The sequence below is a fragment of the Haliotis rufescens genome, unplaced genomic scaffold (genome assembly GCF_023055435.1).
Source record: "Haliotis rufescens isolate VD_foot unplaced genomic scaffold, xgHalRufe1.0.p SCAF_1, whole genome shotgun sequence".
Lineage (NCBI taxonomy): Eukaryota > Metazoa > Mollusca > Gastropoda > Lepetellida > Haliotidae > Haliotis > Haliotis rufescens.
The window spans coordinates 84,002,231-84,020,462 of NW_025963779.1; the positions used below are offsets into that span (position 1 = coordinate 84,002,231).

The window sequence follows — 18,232 nt, forward strand, 5'->3', positions numbered from 1 at the left end:
GGCTGCCGGGGTAAAACATTGTATCATGATGGTGGTTCACTGTGTGTCATGTGGCTCAGACAGTCGGGCTGTCGGGGTGTCGGGGTAAAACATTGTATCATGATGGTGGTTCACTGTGCCTAATGTGGTTCAGGCAGTCGCGCTGCAGGGGTAAAACTTTATATCATGATGGTGGTTCACTGTAACTCATGTGGTTCAGACAGTCGGGGTAAAACCCTGTATCATGATGGTGGTTCACTGTGCGTCATGTGGTTCAGGACTGTATCGGCAGAGACACTATCACATAAGACTTTAAACACCTGGTACAGAAGACACAAACTCTCAACACTTTAAACACCTGGTACAGAACACACAAGCACACAACACTTTAAACACATGGTACAGAAGACACAAGCACACCACCTTTTAAACACATGGTACAGAAGACACAAGCACACCACCTTTTAAACACATGGTACAGAACACACAAACACACATCACTTTAAACACATGGTACAGAACACACAAACACACATCACTTTAAACACATGGTACAGAAGACACAAGCACACAACACTTTAAACACATGGTACAGAACACACAAACACACATCACTTTAAACACATGGTACAGAACACACAAGCACACAACTCTTTAAACACATGGTGCAGAAGACACAAGCACACAACACTTTAAACAAATGGTCCAGAAGACACAAGCACACAACACTTTAAACACATGGTACAGAAGACACAAGCACACAACTCTTTAAACACATGGTACAGAAGACACAAGCACACAACTCTTTAAACAAATGGTCCAGAAGACACAAGCACACAACTCTTTAAACACATGGTACAGAAGACACAAGCACACAACTCTTTAAACACATGGTCCAGAAGACACAAGCACACAACACTTTAAACAAATGGTCCAGAAGACACAAGCACACAACACTTTAAACAAATGGTCCAGAAGACACAAGCACACAATTCTTTAAACACATGGTACAGAAGACACAAGCACACAACTCTTTAAACACATGGTCCAGAAGACACAAGCACACAACACTTTAAACACATGGTACAGAAGACACAAGCACACAACACTTTAAACACATGGTACAGAAGACACAAGCACACAACACTTTAAACACATGGTACAGAAGACACAAGCACACAACACTTTAAACACATGGTACAGAACACACAAACACACATCACTTTAAACACATGGTACAGAACACACAAACACACATCACTTTAAACACATGGTACAGAAGACACAAGCACACAACTCTTTAAACACATGGTACAGAAGACACAAGCACACAACTCTTTAAACACTTGGTACAGAAGACACAAGAAGGTGGCAAGCCACTGCCTTTAAATGGTTGCCGCATTAAGACCGTGTACCCCGCTCAATCAAACAGGCGAGTATAAGTACAGTTTATATAACACGGGACCACATCAGACAGTCCCGCGAACCAAACTATCGAATTAACGCGTGTGAAATCTATGTACATATAAATGGTGTGTTTTGTTGTCTTTCTATCGTCTCGTATTCATTGGGTTTCACGCAAGTCAATCAGTCCACGTAATAACCGAGTTTCAATTAGTCAACAACTACTTAGAAGTCTTCTGATTACAATCTTGGGACACATCATTAGCCAGTCCGTCGCCGTGCATACTGTTAGGACATCGCGTCTGTCTGCATACTCTGACATGACCATGGGCAGTTCGGATCACAATGCGCCGACAGATGTACAGACATGTGCATAAGTATCTTCTTATGGGGATTGGACCTGCCCGGTCTGTATTTCCCAACAAGAAAAAGAAAATCTTCATAAATCGCCCTTAGGCCATGTTGTTTAACGCCACAGCAAGCACTATTCCATTAGCTAAGCTAGCATATTGTACTGGGGACCCATTTGTCCCTGGAATCATCAAGGGGAGGCAAGCATCATGATTGGTTACTGGAGACCTATTCTTCCCTGTAATCAAAGCAGGGAAACAAGCATTGGGTACTCGGTATCTATTCGTCCCTGGAATCAACACAGGGAGACAATCATGGGTTACTGGAGACCTATTCTTCCCTGTAATCAAAGCAGGGAAACAAGCATTGGGTACTCGGTATCTATTCGTCCCTGGAATCAACACAGGGAGACAATCATGGGTTACTGGATACCTATTCTTCCCTGTAATCAAAGCAGGGAAACAAGCATTGGGTACTCGGTATCTATTCGTCCCTGGAATCAACACAGGGAGACAATCATGGGGTATTGGGGATCTATTCTTCCTTGGAATCAAAGCAGGGAGACAATCATGAGGTACTGGGGATCTATTCTTCCCTGGACTCAACACAGGGAGACAATCATGGGGTACTGGGGATCTATTCTGCCCTTGAATCAACACAGGGCGACAAGCATGGGGTACTGGGGATCTATTCTTCCCTGGAATCAACACAGAGAGACAATCATGGGGTACTGGGGATCTATTCTTCCCTGGAATCAACACAGGGAGTCAATCATGGGTTACTGGGGATCTATTCTTCCCTGGAATCAACACAGGGAGACAAGCATGGGGTACTGGGGATCTATTCTGCCCTAGAATCAACACAGGGAGACAATCATGGGGTACTGGGGATCTATTCTTCCCTGGAATCAACACAGGGAGTCAATCATGGGGTACTGGGGACCTATTCTTCCCTGGAATCAACACAGAGAGACAATCATGGGGTACTGGGGACCTATTCTTCCCTGGAATCAACACAGGGAGTCAATCATGGGGTACTGGGGATCTATTCTTCCCTGGACTCAACACAGGGAGTCAATCATGGGGTACTGGGGATCTATTCTGCCCTTGAATCAACACAGGGCGACAAGCATGGGGTACTGGGGATCTATTCTGCCCTGGAATCAACTCAGGGCGACAAGCATGGGGTACTGCGGATCTATTCTGCCCTGGAATCAACACAGAGAGACAAGCATGGGGTACTGGGGATCTATTTTGCCCTGGAATCAACACAGAGAGACAATCATGGGGTACTGGGGATCTATTCTGCCCTGGAATCAAAGCAGGGAGACAATCATGGGGTACTGGGGATCTATTCTTCCCTGGAATCCTCACAGGGAGGCAATCATGGGGTACTGGGGATCTATTCTTCCCTGGAATCAACACAGGGAGACAAGCATTGGGTACTGTGGATCTATTCTTCCCTGGAATCAACACAGGGAGACAAGCATGGGGTACTGGGGATCTATTCTTCCCTGGAATCAACACAGGGAGACAATCATGGGGTACTGGGGATCTATTCTTCCCTGGAATCAACACAGAGAGACAATCATGGGGTACTGGGGATCTATTCTTCCCTGGAATCAACACAGAGAGACAATCATGGGGTACTGGGGATCTATTCTTCCCTGGAATCAACACAGGGAGACAAGCATGGGGTACTGGGGATCTATTCTGCCCTAGAATCAACACAGGGAGACAAGCATGGAGTACTGGGGATCTATTCTGCCCTGGAATCAACACAGGGAGACAATCATGGGGTACTGGGGATCTATTCTTCCCTGGAATCAACACAGAGAGACAAGCATGGGGTACTGGGGATCTATTCTTCCCTGGAATCAACACAGGGAGACAAGCATGGGGTACTGGGGATCTATTCTTCCCTGGAATCAACACAGGGAGTCAATCATGGGTTACTGGGGATCTATTCTTCCCTGGAATCAACACAGGGAGACAAGCATGGGGTACTGGGGATCTATTCTGCCCTAGAATCAACACAGGGAGACAATCATGGGGTACTGGGGATCTATTCTTCCCTGGAATCAACACAGGGAGTCAATCATGGGGTACTGGGGACCTATTCTTCCCTGGAATCAACACAGAGAGACAATCATGGGGTACTGGGGACCTATTCTTCCCTGGAATCAACACAGGGAGTCAATCATGGGGTACTGGGGATCTATTCTTCCCTGGAATCAACACAGAGAGACAATCATGGGGTACTGGGGACCTATTCTTCCCTGGAATCAACACAGGGAGTCAATCATGGGGTACTGGGGACCTATTCTTCCCTGGAATCAACACAGAGAGACAATCATGGGGTACTGGGGATCTATTCTTCCCTGGAATCAACACAGGGAGTCAATCATGGGGTACTGGGGATCTATTCTTCCCTGGAATCAACACAGAGAGACAATCATGGGGTACTGGGGATCTATTCTGCCATGGAATCAAAGCAGAGAGACAATCATGGGGTACTGGGGACCTATTCTTCCCTGGAATCAACACAGGGAGTCAATCATGGGGTACTGGGGATCTATTCTTCCCTGGAATCAACACAGAGAGACAATCATGGGGTACTGGGGATCTATTCTGCCATGGAATCAAAGCAGAGAGACAATCATGGGGTACTGGGGATCTATTCTACCCTGGAATCAACACAGGGAGTCAATCATGGGGTACTGGGGATCTATTCTGCCCTGGAATCAAAACAGAGAGACAATCATGGGGTACTGGGGATCTATTCTTCCCTGGAATCAACACAGAGAGACAATCATGGGGTACTGGGGACCTATTCTTCCCTGGATTCAGCAAAGGGGAGACGTGCATACACTCACTCACTCCACCAGCAGCTGTAGTGGTTGTAGTTACTGCAGTTACCCAGGATTGTGGAGAAGTGTTAAATGTCACCATGTAATTGTAATGGAAGGAATCAGTCTAAATGCCTGCAGTAGGTGTTGTCAATGGCGGCGGTCTGCGTAATGGCTGCGGCAGTGGTAACGCGGTGTGGGGCGCTTTACTCCGCTTGAAAACGATGAATATTGCAACACTGTCACTATGGGGGATGCGCTGTAAATATGGGGGACATCACGCAAGTGACTGAGTGTTGATTTACGCCGCTGTCATCATTATTCAAGCCATGTCGTGGCATGAGCTTCAAATAACTGAATTAAAATTGTGAGTGAGAACCCGTACCGAATATTTTAAAACGTATTAAAGCATGTCAGTGCATAGGGAATATAAGCGAATTCTACACCCTGAGCGTTGACTCTGCAAAACACACTGGCCATCTCGCGCAGATGATATACACCAGACAAAATGTCATGTGTTTTGGGTTTTTTTTAATCCTTGTTATTTTTATTTATATTTTTCATGTCACATTTAGTGAATAAAAACATGACTCACTTCTAATGAGCAAAAGCCTAACTAAATACGTCTATTCCTCTATAGGAACGGGACTTTAGTTTGTGTCCTCTTAATATATTTTGCAATATTTCCATGGAAAATCGACAGAAATCTTGCAAACCCCTTTTTTAAATGTCGACAGCAAAATTTTAATAAATAATATATTGGGTTCAAATAAAACTTGACTCCCTTATATTATGATGACATATCGTAGTCGTTCATTTTTATACCTTTTAAACTCTTCAGTATTTATTAGTCAATGACAACAAAAGTTGAAAAATACAAAATTTGGATTACTTTTCCTTTATACAACTGCTAAAGCGTTTCGACATGAACAAATTTGCATAATTTGTTCCCATAAACTTATTTCCTTGGGTGTGTCTGCCCAAAATAATTTTTTTCTGTTTCATATCCGAAGGAATTTCAAGTCACAGCATGTACTGCAGTAATACTGATGACATCCACTTGTACCTATGCAATGAACATCTGGCATGAGTGGCAATATAACTCGCCTCAAACAAAACGATATATCAGTGTTGAAATCTTATGCAGTGAGAAGGGCCGTCTTAATACAAAGCAGGGGAAACGTTTTATGGCCCTGTACAGAAATATTGCGCTCGCAGGGTGTGGCGATCTCCAGATAATCATGCGAGAGGACACTTAAGAGATCAGATGAAACGACGCAGTCATGATTAATGTGTCGATGCTCATCAGGACGTCGCCGTGGAGCTGCACCGCGAGATTACTGTCGTCCATGCAGGAGTCTTCCTATAGGTGCACAGCAAACAAATCCTGTTTGCAGGACAATTGTAGAAGAAGACGATGCACTGCAGGCGTTGGGGATAATTGTAAAGACATTTCTCTGCCATTTTAAGCCATTTCACTATCTTCAAAGAGATTGATATATATTGCCGTAGGGAAAATTGCTATTTACAAATGAGACTAATTTGAATGTGTTTGAGAGATGTCCTTTATAATCGTACAGTCGTATCTTCAGGAAAACAGCATTACGATTTTATCTTATTTCTGTCACGTTTATAATGAACCAAGGGCATGAGTGAACGTGTTAAAGTGCTATTACTTACGTTTGGAAAGCTTAAAGTGTATCTGCTCATCGGAAGACCTGTCTTACAGTACAATCATTTTAAAAGGTTTTTCTTTTTCAAATCAATAGGGGAGTTATCTGTTTGGATGAGAGATGAAATAAGTGGTTTATTTTCGAGTGATTCTATTTTTGAAAAAAAAAGAATATTTCATTGCCGGACTCTCTATTCTGGGCCTGCAATGAGGGGTACGTTAGGCCCCATGACCGGGCAATAGACATAACGTGTCATACAGCTGAACTGTCTCTTGTTTCTGTCACAACAGCAGATATCAACACATGGGTTCGTGTCATCCAGGTGCTCGCACATGTGAAATAAACAACCTCTCATCGAGTGGGGGTCGCAGTCACAGCGGGTACGTGTCAGGTCTACAACGTAAAAAGTAAGGTGAAAAACTAAACAATCTCATGTTCATCCAAATATGTGTACTCCACCAGGAATCGCTTTGCTACCCTAACCTAAAACTGTTCACCCTAGTTGCATCTCACCACCCTGACCCCCAGTCCCATGCTGCCCGTCCCCCTTCTCTCATCCCGCCACACACACACCCCTCCACCCACCCATCCCCACCCTCACCCGTCACCACAACTGACAGCAAGGTGCAAATGAGAAATAATCAATGGTTGTAATACATTGGACTGATGAAATTCCAGGTGCTTGTGTATATTAGTTTAATCTATTTTCAACCACAGTTTATTTCTGAGTTTATTTTCACGTCCTCGCGAGGAATTATAAAGAATTGGAAAAACGGACCGTCAGTTAATGGCATCAGCGTCGCTCTGCACGTGCTGCCTGGCATTCCCCAGGGATGCTGACATTTCCCCGACACCTGCAGCTCACCTGGGTAAACCGGGGAGGATTCCTGCATCAGTGACATCCCCATACAGGCCAGGGCAAGGGTAAGTCACTCTGCCTTGTCAGTGCCCTCTTCTCTGTGTACCGGGTGACATTCCGGTACAGTACAGATCAGAAATAAGATGTCCCGTTTTGTAAATTTCCCACATGTGTGCGCCGTGTGCACCGAGAAACATACGCATGACTTTAGCAAAGTAGACCAAGGAGGTTACGTTATTTAATGGGCATTGAGGTACAGAACAGGGTAGAAGAATGTCACCCTAACTCGTCAATTATTTCTCATCCTTGTATGTCGTGTGACTAGCGATCTTCCATGTCTGGTATTGTGAGTGAGTGAGTGAGTGAGTGAGTGAGTGGGTGGGTGGGTGAGTGAGTGGGTGAGTGAGTGAGTGAGTGAGTGAGTGAGTGGATGAGTGGCAAACGAGAGGTTACGTTATTTAATAGCCATTGAAGTACAGGACAGAGTAGAAGAATGTCACCCTAACTCGTAAATTATTTCCCATCCTTGTACGTCGTGTAACTCACTCACTCACTCACTCACTATATCACACGTTTCGTTGAACTGTTTTCATTCTGCAGAACACGGATATCTGTTTTTTTGGTCGTTTATGTGAAGCAGATACGTTTAATTTGACCATTTGTTGAAACGGACGTACAACAACCAAATAATATTATATTAATAACAACTAAACATCCGACACATCTTGAGGAATATATACGGTAAATGTTTCATAAAAAACTAACAAGATCTCACGCAACTCTGGGTGATAAAGCGTGCGTGGATGTTTCATAACTAAATTATTCGTGTTTTTATTGTGTCTTTCTTGGCTTTGCCACGACCACACCACATCCAATATAAAGGTCCCCGGGAAGGTGGTCAGGTCCCGGCCCTTGCGTAAGAGAGGGGTTCTCACTGAATGTGCCACTGGCGATGATACCCTGGAAGATGTTCGACCACGCACGCGTAGACCATTGAAACACGCCTAATTAATTAACGCTGGGAAGGAAGGGATGGTGTAGATGGAGAAACATTTGTTTCTTTTGGAGCTACGCACGTTCGTAGATTATGTTTCACGAGAGCTGTAAGTGAAGTGGAGAACTTCCCTCTATCAAGCGTATCACTTTTATCCGCAATCTGTTGATGAAACAAACCCACAGGAGTGGCAGCGGGAGGGGGATACCCACGATAAGATTGCTTTAGTGGAAAATCAAACAAATATAAAAATATATAATTTATTAGTTCGGGATACTCGGGCAAGGAGTCAGGTGACGGTTTATTTAAAATCCCCGGTTTTATCTTGTTGGGACGTTTATCAGAGTAAACCGGCGCGTGCATGTGGACTGGCGGTTTTACTCCGCTACACAGGGTTGAAAGGCGCGATCGTTTGGGGACAACATATTCAAAGGTATTCAAGATGGACAGACCGCCTTCGTGGTCTAGTGGTAGAGCGTCCGCCCGGAGAGCGGAAGGTCCGGGGTTCGATCCCCGGCCGCGTCATACCAAAAGACGTTAAAAGATGGTACTTGTTGTTACCCTGTCTGACGCTCGGCATTAAGGGGCTAAAACAAGGACTGGTCGGCTCGGAGTCAGTATACTGTGCCTGAGTGGGGTATTCATGTTAAACTGCGGCATGGTATCTCAGTGGCTAGTACTATAAATCGGCATCAGTCCGAACTAGTACACACGTACATGCACGCTAGATCGCTAGATAAGTGCAATAATCTTGGACGCGACGTTAAACCCCATTTCACCTCACCTGTTAGGGATAACACTTTAAGGTTTCGAGGTCGAGTTGCATGTGATCGATGAGCATCAGTGTCCTTTTGAGATGAGTTAGTGAGTGACCAATCGTATCTAGGAATCGAACACACATGTTATGCGGAGCTGGCGGACACCAGCTACAGGGCTACATCATCTGTTTCTCATGCTTCACATTATCTCTGCATCCAGGTTACAGGATACAGTTACTGTGAGTGAGTGGGTTAAACGCAGGTTTTAACACTATTCCAGTTATATCACGGCGTGTCAGCTTAATGATGGAGGAAAGCCCGAAGTAATGTAGGTCTCAGACGTTTACCACTTCGGTGAAACCCACGAGCATGGGTATGGTGCTGACAAACTGACAAACATGTTCGTGGCGAACCAGGATTAGAATCCACAATCAAAGATTTTCTGGCGTGCACACACACACACACACGCACGCACGCACGCACGCACACACACGCACGCATACACGCACGCACGCACACACACCCCTACACGGGGATATTAATCTACCCACATGAAAGTTAAGCCTAACATGTGCTTTGACTATTTCTACTATGCATACCACAAGAAATATAGACTGGTTTGTCCACCAACGTTGCATAAGCATAATTCGCCTATAAAAAAGCTAATTTCTCAAGCCGGGATTGAACGCTACCCCCTTTCTCGACACTGAGATCTATATTTCCGTCTTTTCGAGCAATGAATCAACATTTACAAGGAAAGCAATTCATAATAACGAATCTGCCCGTGCTTGTTCAGCCGTCAGCGACAGGCCTCATCCCACAGCGCCGTCAACACAGTAACGGTAATGAATCGCAGTCTAATTATAATTTTGTTGACTTTTGTCTAAACCTTGACTCCCGTGACGTATGGCGGCAGGTGGATAAGCCAGCTCGCCGACTGGATAAACAGAGAACATATACGAAAAATATCACTACGAAGTGTCGAAAAAACAAAAGAAAAACGTCAGGGTTCACCCCACTCCTGATTCAGTTGTCATCTTTGGGATGAAATACCAGCGTTCCTGCATCCGGTTTCAGCTTTCTCTTTCTCACCTGTCCTTCATAAAGGAGAGTTCCGTTCAGTAGAAGGCTGACAAGGCCAGAATATTTTCAGTTTGTTTGCATCTTTGTTTGTTTGACGCCACACTCAGCAATATTCCACACCACCCAAGTGTACACCATCCCCAGACTGTCCCCCGCCCAAGTGTACACTATCCCCTGACTGCCCCATCCAAGTGTACACCATCCCCAGACTGTCCCATCCAAGTGTACACTATCCCCAGACTGTCCCCCACCTAAGTGTACACTATCCCCAGACTGCCCCATCCAAGTGTACACTATCCCCAGACTATCCCCCGCCCAAGTGTACACCATCCCCAACCTATCCCCCGCCCAAGTGTACACTATCCCCAGACTGCCCAATCGAAGTGTACACTATCCCCAGACTGTCCCCCACCTAAGTGTACACTATCCCCAGACTGCCCCATCCAAGTGTACACTATCCCCAGACTATCCCCCGCCCAAGTGTACACTATCCCCAGACTATCCCCCGCCCAAGTGTACACTATCCCCAGACTGTCCCCCGACCAAGTGTACACTATCCCCAGACTGCCCCATCCAAGTGTACACTATCCCCAGACTATCCCCCGCCCAAGTGTACACTATCCCCAGACTGTCCCCCACTCTAGTGTACACTATCCCCAGACTGTCCCCCACCCAAGTGTACACTATCCCCAGACTGTCCCCCGCCCAAGTGTACACTATCCCCAGACTATCCCCCACCCAAGTGTACACTATCCCCAGACTGTCCCCCACCCTAGTGTACACTATCCCCAGACTGTCCCCCGCCCAAGTGTACACTATCCCCAGACTATCCCCCACCCAAGTGTACACTATCCCCAGACTGTCCCCCACCCAAGTGTACACTATCCCCAGACTGTCCCCCACCCAAGTGTACACTATCCCCAGACTGTCCCCCACCCAAGTGTACACTATCCCAAGACTGTCCCCCACCCTAGTGTACACTATCCCCAGACTGTCCCCCACCCAAGTGTACGCTAACCCAAGACTGTCCCCCACCCAAGTGTACACTATCCCCAGACTGTCCCCCACCCAAGTGTACACTATCCCCAGACTGTCCCCCACCCTAGTGTACGCTAACCCAAGACTGTCCCCCACCCAAGTGTACGCTATCCCAAGACTGTCCCCCACCCTAGTTTAAGCTATCCCCAGGACTGTCCCCTACCCTAGTGTACACTAACCCAAGACTGTCCCCCACCCAAGTGTACGCTAACCCAAGACTGTCCCCAACCCAAGTGTACACTATCCCCAGACTATCCCCCACCCAAGTGTACACTATCCTCAGACTGCCCCCCACCCAAGTGTACACTGTCCCCAGACTGTCCCCCACCCCACCCTAGTGTACACTATCCCCAGACTGCCCCCCACCCTAGTGTACACTATCCCCAGACTGTCCCCCACCCCACCCTAGTGTACACGATACCCTTACGCCTGTGCTTTCATGTTCGGCTTTGCCAGTCAAAAAACGTGTTGTCTGTCACGTGTGTGCGGGACCACAATAGAGGTCCTCCCTGAATAACGAAATAAGTACAGATTTGTTCCCAAGTGCTTCTCTTGGTGTCACGGCGATCTATTAAAGATCAGATATGGCGGTCTGGGTCAAGTTGACAATATGGTATTGACGCTTACAACGAATTAACATCTTTGTGGTTGTGTACACAGGCGCGACAACGTTCAAAGGGATTGATTTCAATCGGGAATAAAACATATCGCTTTTCCCTTGATGGGTACCCATTGTAGATTCAGCCCTTGAAGTTGAGGACTTGAAGTGACGTGGCACATGTATATATATTACTGAATATAGCTGGTGGTGAGGACGATGGTGATCGGGGTGGGGTGGTGATGATGATGTTAGGGATGGCGGTGAAGATGATTATGACGACGAGGATGACGACGAGGATAATGATGTTGAAGAGGGTGGTGGGGTGGTGATGACGACGACCACGATGAAGATGATGATGACGACGACGACGACGATGATGATGATGATGATGATGATGATGATGATGATGATGATGATGCGACTACTAGCATGTTAACTACCAATCTTCTACGATGTCACTCAATGATGCTGATGAAGTATACTCTTCACAACAATAATGTTGTGATTTTCATTTTTCTCTATCAGTATGTCTATAGGTAATGGACAAGGGATCGGGTAGTCTAACAATACTTTGGCGTCTCACGGACCATCAGTGAGTGAGTGAGTTGGGTTTAACGCCGTATTGAACTGTACTGTGTGTCAGCCTAATGTCGATGGAAAGCCCCAATTGACACAGGGCGTGGGAGTTTACCAATTTGGTGAAACCCATGAGAACGCCACGGTGTTGACAGACCAAGAGTTATATTCGGGGCGAATCAGGGATTCGAACCCATGATCAGTGTACCCTAGTACGGACTAGTCACGCGCAGCTAACTCTGCAACGTGATCGATTTGATTTAGACTACCATGTAGCACTGATTAGAAAACATGCTGTTCTTTGAAGATATCACATGTACTTTTCAATTACTGTTCGGCCGAAAAAGGTATAATTAAATAAAACACCAGCAAAATCACTTTGGCAGACGTCAGCTACATTTGATTTAATATTCTTGAAGCTTCAGAAAAGCAATGAATATGATCGTCAAAAACTCCATGTGTATTGTTTTCATTGCAGAACATTATATCGTTTGTATTTCTTTAATTTATTCTTTATTATTTTTAATTATCATCATCATCATCATCATCATCATCATCATCATCATCATCATCATTATTACCATTATTATTATTGTTATTATTATTGTTGTTGTTGTTATTGTTATTAGTATAACGTTAAAGACACAAATACTTCTGTCCCATCTTTCTTTTGGTGTTGTCCATTGGATGAAACACGAAATTCAGGGTATTGACACTGTAACATGAAGAATCATGTCAGACAATAGATCCCACCACCCTCGCTCTTTCTTCAATCGCATAAATTTACCAATCAAAATGGGAGAGCGTGGTTTGATTAATGTCGGGGCTCTTCATGACAGAATCGTTTTGTGCACTTTTTCACACATTTATTTGTCTGATGATCCTCTTGTGAAGCATGTCAAGACCCATGATGAAAACAAGGCATTCCACCGGTTTCGTAAACGAGCCAAGGATGTGGGCCATAATCTCAATGTCAGTGTAGATCATGTTGTTGGTTCTGTTCTGCTGGACGGTACAGAAATGAGTGTCAACCAAGCGAAGTGCCATATCAAATCGGCCCAGACTCGGCCTTAGGAGAGCCTTTCTGAACGACCACTGCATCGAGTTCATGTGCAGTGTGTTGAGAAGTTCAGCAACCTTGCAGAGTCCTTTGCTTGGATGAGGTCGGCTGGCCTGAAAAGTAAAACAGAAGGATATTTTTTGTTTGCTGCTCAGGACCAAACACTTCCCACTCGAAACCGTCAGTGTGTGATTTTGCATCAAAGTGTGAATATGAAATGTAGATTATGTAATGAATTTAATGAGACTGTTCAACACATTGTCAGTGGATGCCCAGCTTTGGCACAAATACAGTATCTTAATCGACATGATGGAGTGGCTCGATCATTTTATTACGGTCTTCGCAATGCTTGTGGTTTTGACACGGAGGTTTATCCATGGTACGACCCAGAATATGTAGAGGGCGTCATGGAAAATGATAAATACAAAATTCTTTGGAATCGGTCCGTATACAGCCTCAGACTTATCCAGGCCAACAAACCCGATCTTATCCTTTTTCATAACTCGAATGAAATCATTTATATTATTGAATTTTCTGTCCCTTTTGACACTAAGGTGATTGACAAGATTCAGGAAAACATGGCAAATATGCAGACCTCGCTTTCGAAATGTCACACTTTCATCCCAAGTACCAAGTTGTCCGAATCACCATTGTTCTCGGTGCCTTAGGTTTGGTACCTCCCAATCTGTTGACTGACATTGGAAGAGTACCCGGGTTCGCAACCAGGAATACAGCCCTTCTGACAATCTGGGTAATGAAGAAGACTGCAGTGTTGGGGAGTCTTCACATTCTCCGTAAAGATCTGGGTGGGTTTGACTAGGCAGCGCTTCCTGGGACAAGTCCCATTCGCTGTCTGAGCTGCGTGTAGAGGGGGCAAGGGCCCTGAGCTGATGATGAGCCTGTGGGTTTATACAGTCCACTACCAAGCAATATGGGCGCACCAGTCGACACGATGAAGAGGTAAAGTTGTCATTAATCACTCCCACATCCAAGCAATAAATAACAGCTTTATCAAACACGACTATCTCTGATCGTGGTCCTCTAAAACACGTGCACATAACGCTAGTGGCTTGATGGCCCCCACCTGGGCACACTCACCTGGGACATCTAGCTGGATATGTCGGCGACAGGCCAGGTAACCTTGCCCACCACCGCCCCGGGCCCGGAGACCTGCCTGACACCTGTGCCGGCGTTATTATTGAGGAACACAGCACACCAGTTGACATGGGCTTACATCGGCGTACACAACGTCACAAACTGCATGGTACCACCGCGTCCACAATACGACTTCGCGTTGGTCTCGGGGAAGTGAATGTAATTACAGATGATTGAACTATCGATGCATTGTAATTGTCCATAGCCTGGTGGCAATAAATCTATGACAAGTTAAAATAGCGGTAATATAGTAATAGCAGCAACAATAGTAGTAATAGTAGCAACAGCAACAGTGGTAGTTATGACAGCAGCAACAACACTAGTAGTGAGTGAGTGAGTGTGGTTTTACCCTGCTTTTAGCAATATTCCAGCAATATCACGGCGGGGAACATCAGAAATGGGCTTCACACATTGTACCCAGGCGGGGAATCGAACCCGGGACTTCGGCGTGACGAGCGAACGCTTTCAGACACCAGGCTACTCTACTGCCCGAGTGAGTGAGTATGGTTCTACGCCGCCTTAAGCAATATTCCCGACATATCACGGCGGGGACATCAGAAATGGGCTTCACACATTGTACCGAGGTGGGAATCGAACCCAGGACTTCGGCGTGACGAGCGAACACGTTAACCACTAGGCTACCCCATGGTCCCCAATAGTAGCAACAGCAACTATAGTCGTACAAGTAGCATAGAAGAACAATGGCAGTAACAGTAACACTGATGGTAGCAATAGCACCAATAATGGTAGCAATAGTAGCAGCAACAACAATTGTAGCAACAGTTACAAAAGTGGTGATAGTAGTTGCAAAAACAGTTTCAATTATCGTTGCAGCAGCAACAGCAACAATAATGCCGTAGTGTTAGTCACGGTTCTATAATCGACCCAGTAGTAATTATATACAGCACGTTGTACCGATGAATGCGGTACAAGCAATATCAACAATATTATTGCCAGCGTACGTACAGAGAAAACAACTGCAGCAGTGGTGGTAGTCGCAACAGCTAACGTCGTAGCTGCCGCAGAAGCAGCAGAATAAAAAAAACAGGAACTATCGTGTCGGACGCAACCCCTGCAAATCAAAATGCAGTGCATCTAACATCAGAATTAACGTTGCATTTATCATCAAAGACCGTTAATCACTGCTAAAACGCAGCCAAATATGTTGTCATGCATTGTTTGTTCACCCATCCAATCAGCTGTCGGCCTCGCTGCTTTTCCTAGCGGTATTTTATTAAGATAATAACGGGTTTTTCCCAAATTTGAAATTTTACACTGAAGACTATTTTCCTAATTTGCCAATAATTTGAAAGTGCACGCGGACGATTCCCTTGACATTCTGTTTTGAAATACAAGAACTTTCCCCAAACACTGAAACTTAAGCGGCAAAATGACGCAAGCGAACGCAATCAATTTAAATTGTTTTCGAAGTTTTTCGGTCACGTAATACTCTCATCAGGGTGAAAGATGTTTCACGGCCGTCTTATTAGATTAACGTTGAGGAATCAAATTGTAATGTGCCATGCCCTGTGGCCTAACCTCTCCACCGCGGGTACAGCTACAAGGCTCTACCCGGGATGTGTGGCTTGTGCTGTAAACGTGAAGTCCCGAGAGACGTTTGTGGTGATAAAGCAAGGTCTTTTCTCGAGAATCTTGTAGCGTTAAATTGTATTGAATGTAACAGCGAAAATAAAGAAATTAGACCTTAATGTTCCTGGAAGCACTCACTTCCACAAGAATGTGTACTGTTGCCGATGAGGTGTGGGGTTTTGTCCCCCAGGGGTGCTGTTGAGGATCGGTACGGATCGGGATATGCATGCCTCGTGTATAGGTGTCACGTCAGTATGAGGTGAAATGGCGTCCAAGATTATTGCACTTATGTAGCGGCTGCTTGTACTAGTCCGGACTGATGCTGATTTTATAGTGCTCCACACTGAGGTTTTACGCCGCTTTTAGCAATATTCCAGCAATATCACGGCGGGGGACACCAGAAATGGGCTTCACACATTGTACCCATGTCGGGAATTGAACCCGGGTCTTCGGCGTGACGAGCGAACGCTTTAACCACCAGGCTACCCGACCGCCCCTTAACAAGAACACAGTGTACTGACTCCGAGCCGACCAGTCCTTGTTTCAGTACCATAATGACGAGCGCTAGTCAGGGTAACAACAAGTACCATATTTTAACATTTTAGGTATGACGCGGCCGGGGATCGAAGCCTGAACCTTCCGCTCTCCGGTCTGACGCTCGTACCACTAGACCACGGAGGCGGCCACGTCAGAATGAATATCGGTATGGGATTTATGTGGCTTTAAAAATTCCCACCAATATAATCTGGACGTTAAATAAGGGATGTTAACAGTAATCTGTTATATCACACCGATTGTGGAAGTTAGCAAGCGCTATTTTGGATAGTGTGTATGAAGTGAGTGTGGAGCCTGTCGTATGTTGAACTCGAGGATGATGACGTCAACAACAGCTTCGGATATCACGGGAGGATGTCCAGCGTTGTGTCTCGGTTTGTTTGTTTGTTTGTTGTTTAACAATGCGTCCTAGCGACTATCGTAAGTGAGGTGAGGTGAAATTGGGTTTAACGTCGCCTCCCAGATTATTGCACTTATGTAGCGACGTGCATGTGCGTGCGTTCGTGCGTGCGTGCGTGCATGCTTGTACTAGTCCGGACTGATGCCGATTTATAGCGCTCCGAGCCGACCAGTCCTTGTTTTAGCCCCTCAATGCCGAGCGCCAGACAGGGTAACAACAAGTACCATCTTTTAACGTCTTTTGGTATGACGCGGTCGGGGATCGAACCCCGGACCTTCCGCTCTCCAGGCGGATGCTCTTCCACTAGGCCACGGAGGCGGTCGGCGTTTATCGTATTGTCTGATAAGTCAAAACGAGAGGTGACATGTCGTATAAGTCTATGGTATTTTTTGTATTAGGAGTTTTAAAATTGTGGAACAATAGTATTACAATACAAGACGAACGTTAACATTCGCAGCTGGCCACTCATCCCAGTATTAGCCAGTGGCCATTGTAGCCACTGATCCCCGGGTCGGTGAGGTCCCCTGTCAGCAGCCTCAATGAGCATTCGACGACCACGACGTGAGGCTCAGTGACGATGTAGGCGACGGTGTTCGTGGTGTTGTCGTGTAGATGTTGGTGACGATGGCCGTGGTGTTGTCATGTAGATGTTGGTGACGATGGTCGTGGTGTCGTGTAGATGTTGGTGACGATGGTCGTGGTGTTGTCGTGTAGATGTTGGTGACGATGGTCGTGGTGTTGTCGTGTAGATGTTGGTGACGATGGTCGTGGTGTCGTGTAGATGTTGGTGACGATGGTCGTGGTGTTGTCGTGTAGATGTTGGTGACGATGGTCGTGGTGTTGTGTAGATGTTGGTGACGATGGTCGTGGTGTTGTCGTGTAGATGTTGGTGACGATGGTCGTGGTGCTGTCGTGTAGATGTCGGTGACGATGGTCGTGGTGTTGCCGTGTAGATGTTGGTGACGATGTTCGTGGTGAAGTGTAGATGTTGGTGACGATGGTCGTGGTGTTGCCGTGTGGATGCTGGTGACGATGTTCGTGGCGTTGCCGTGTAGATGCTGGTGAAGATGTTCATGGTGTTGTCGTGTAGATGTTGGTGACGATGTTCGTGGTGTTGCCATGTATATGTTGGTGACGATGTTCGTGGCGTTGCCATGTAGATGCTGGTGACGATGTTCGTGGCGTTGCCGTGTAGATGCTGGTGACGATTGTCGTGGTGTTGTGTAGATGTTGGTGACGAGGTCCGTGGTGTTGTGTAGTTGTTGGTGACGATGGTCATGGCGTTGCCGTGTAGATGTTGGTGACGAG

At 46.0% G+C, this 18,232-nt stretch overlaps 1 protein-coding gene across 1 annotated transcript; it reads right to left on the reverse strand.

The window, feature by feature from the left end:
* Window positions 1-17,492: 17,492 nt before the first annotated feature.
* Window positions 17,493-18,203, reverse strand: LOC125372152 (zinc transporter ZIP10-like). The gene has a single exon (XM_048381290.1). The coding sequence runs from the start codon at window positions 18,201-18,203 to the stop codon at window positions 17,493-17,495; it is 711 nt and encodes a 236-aa protein (XP_048237247.1).
* Window positions 18,204-18,232: the final 29 nt, after the last annotated feature.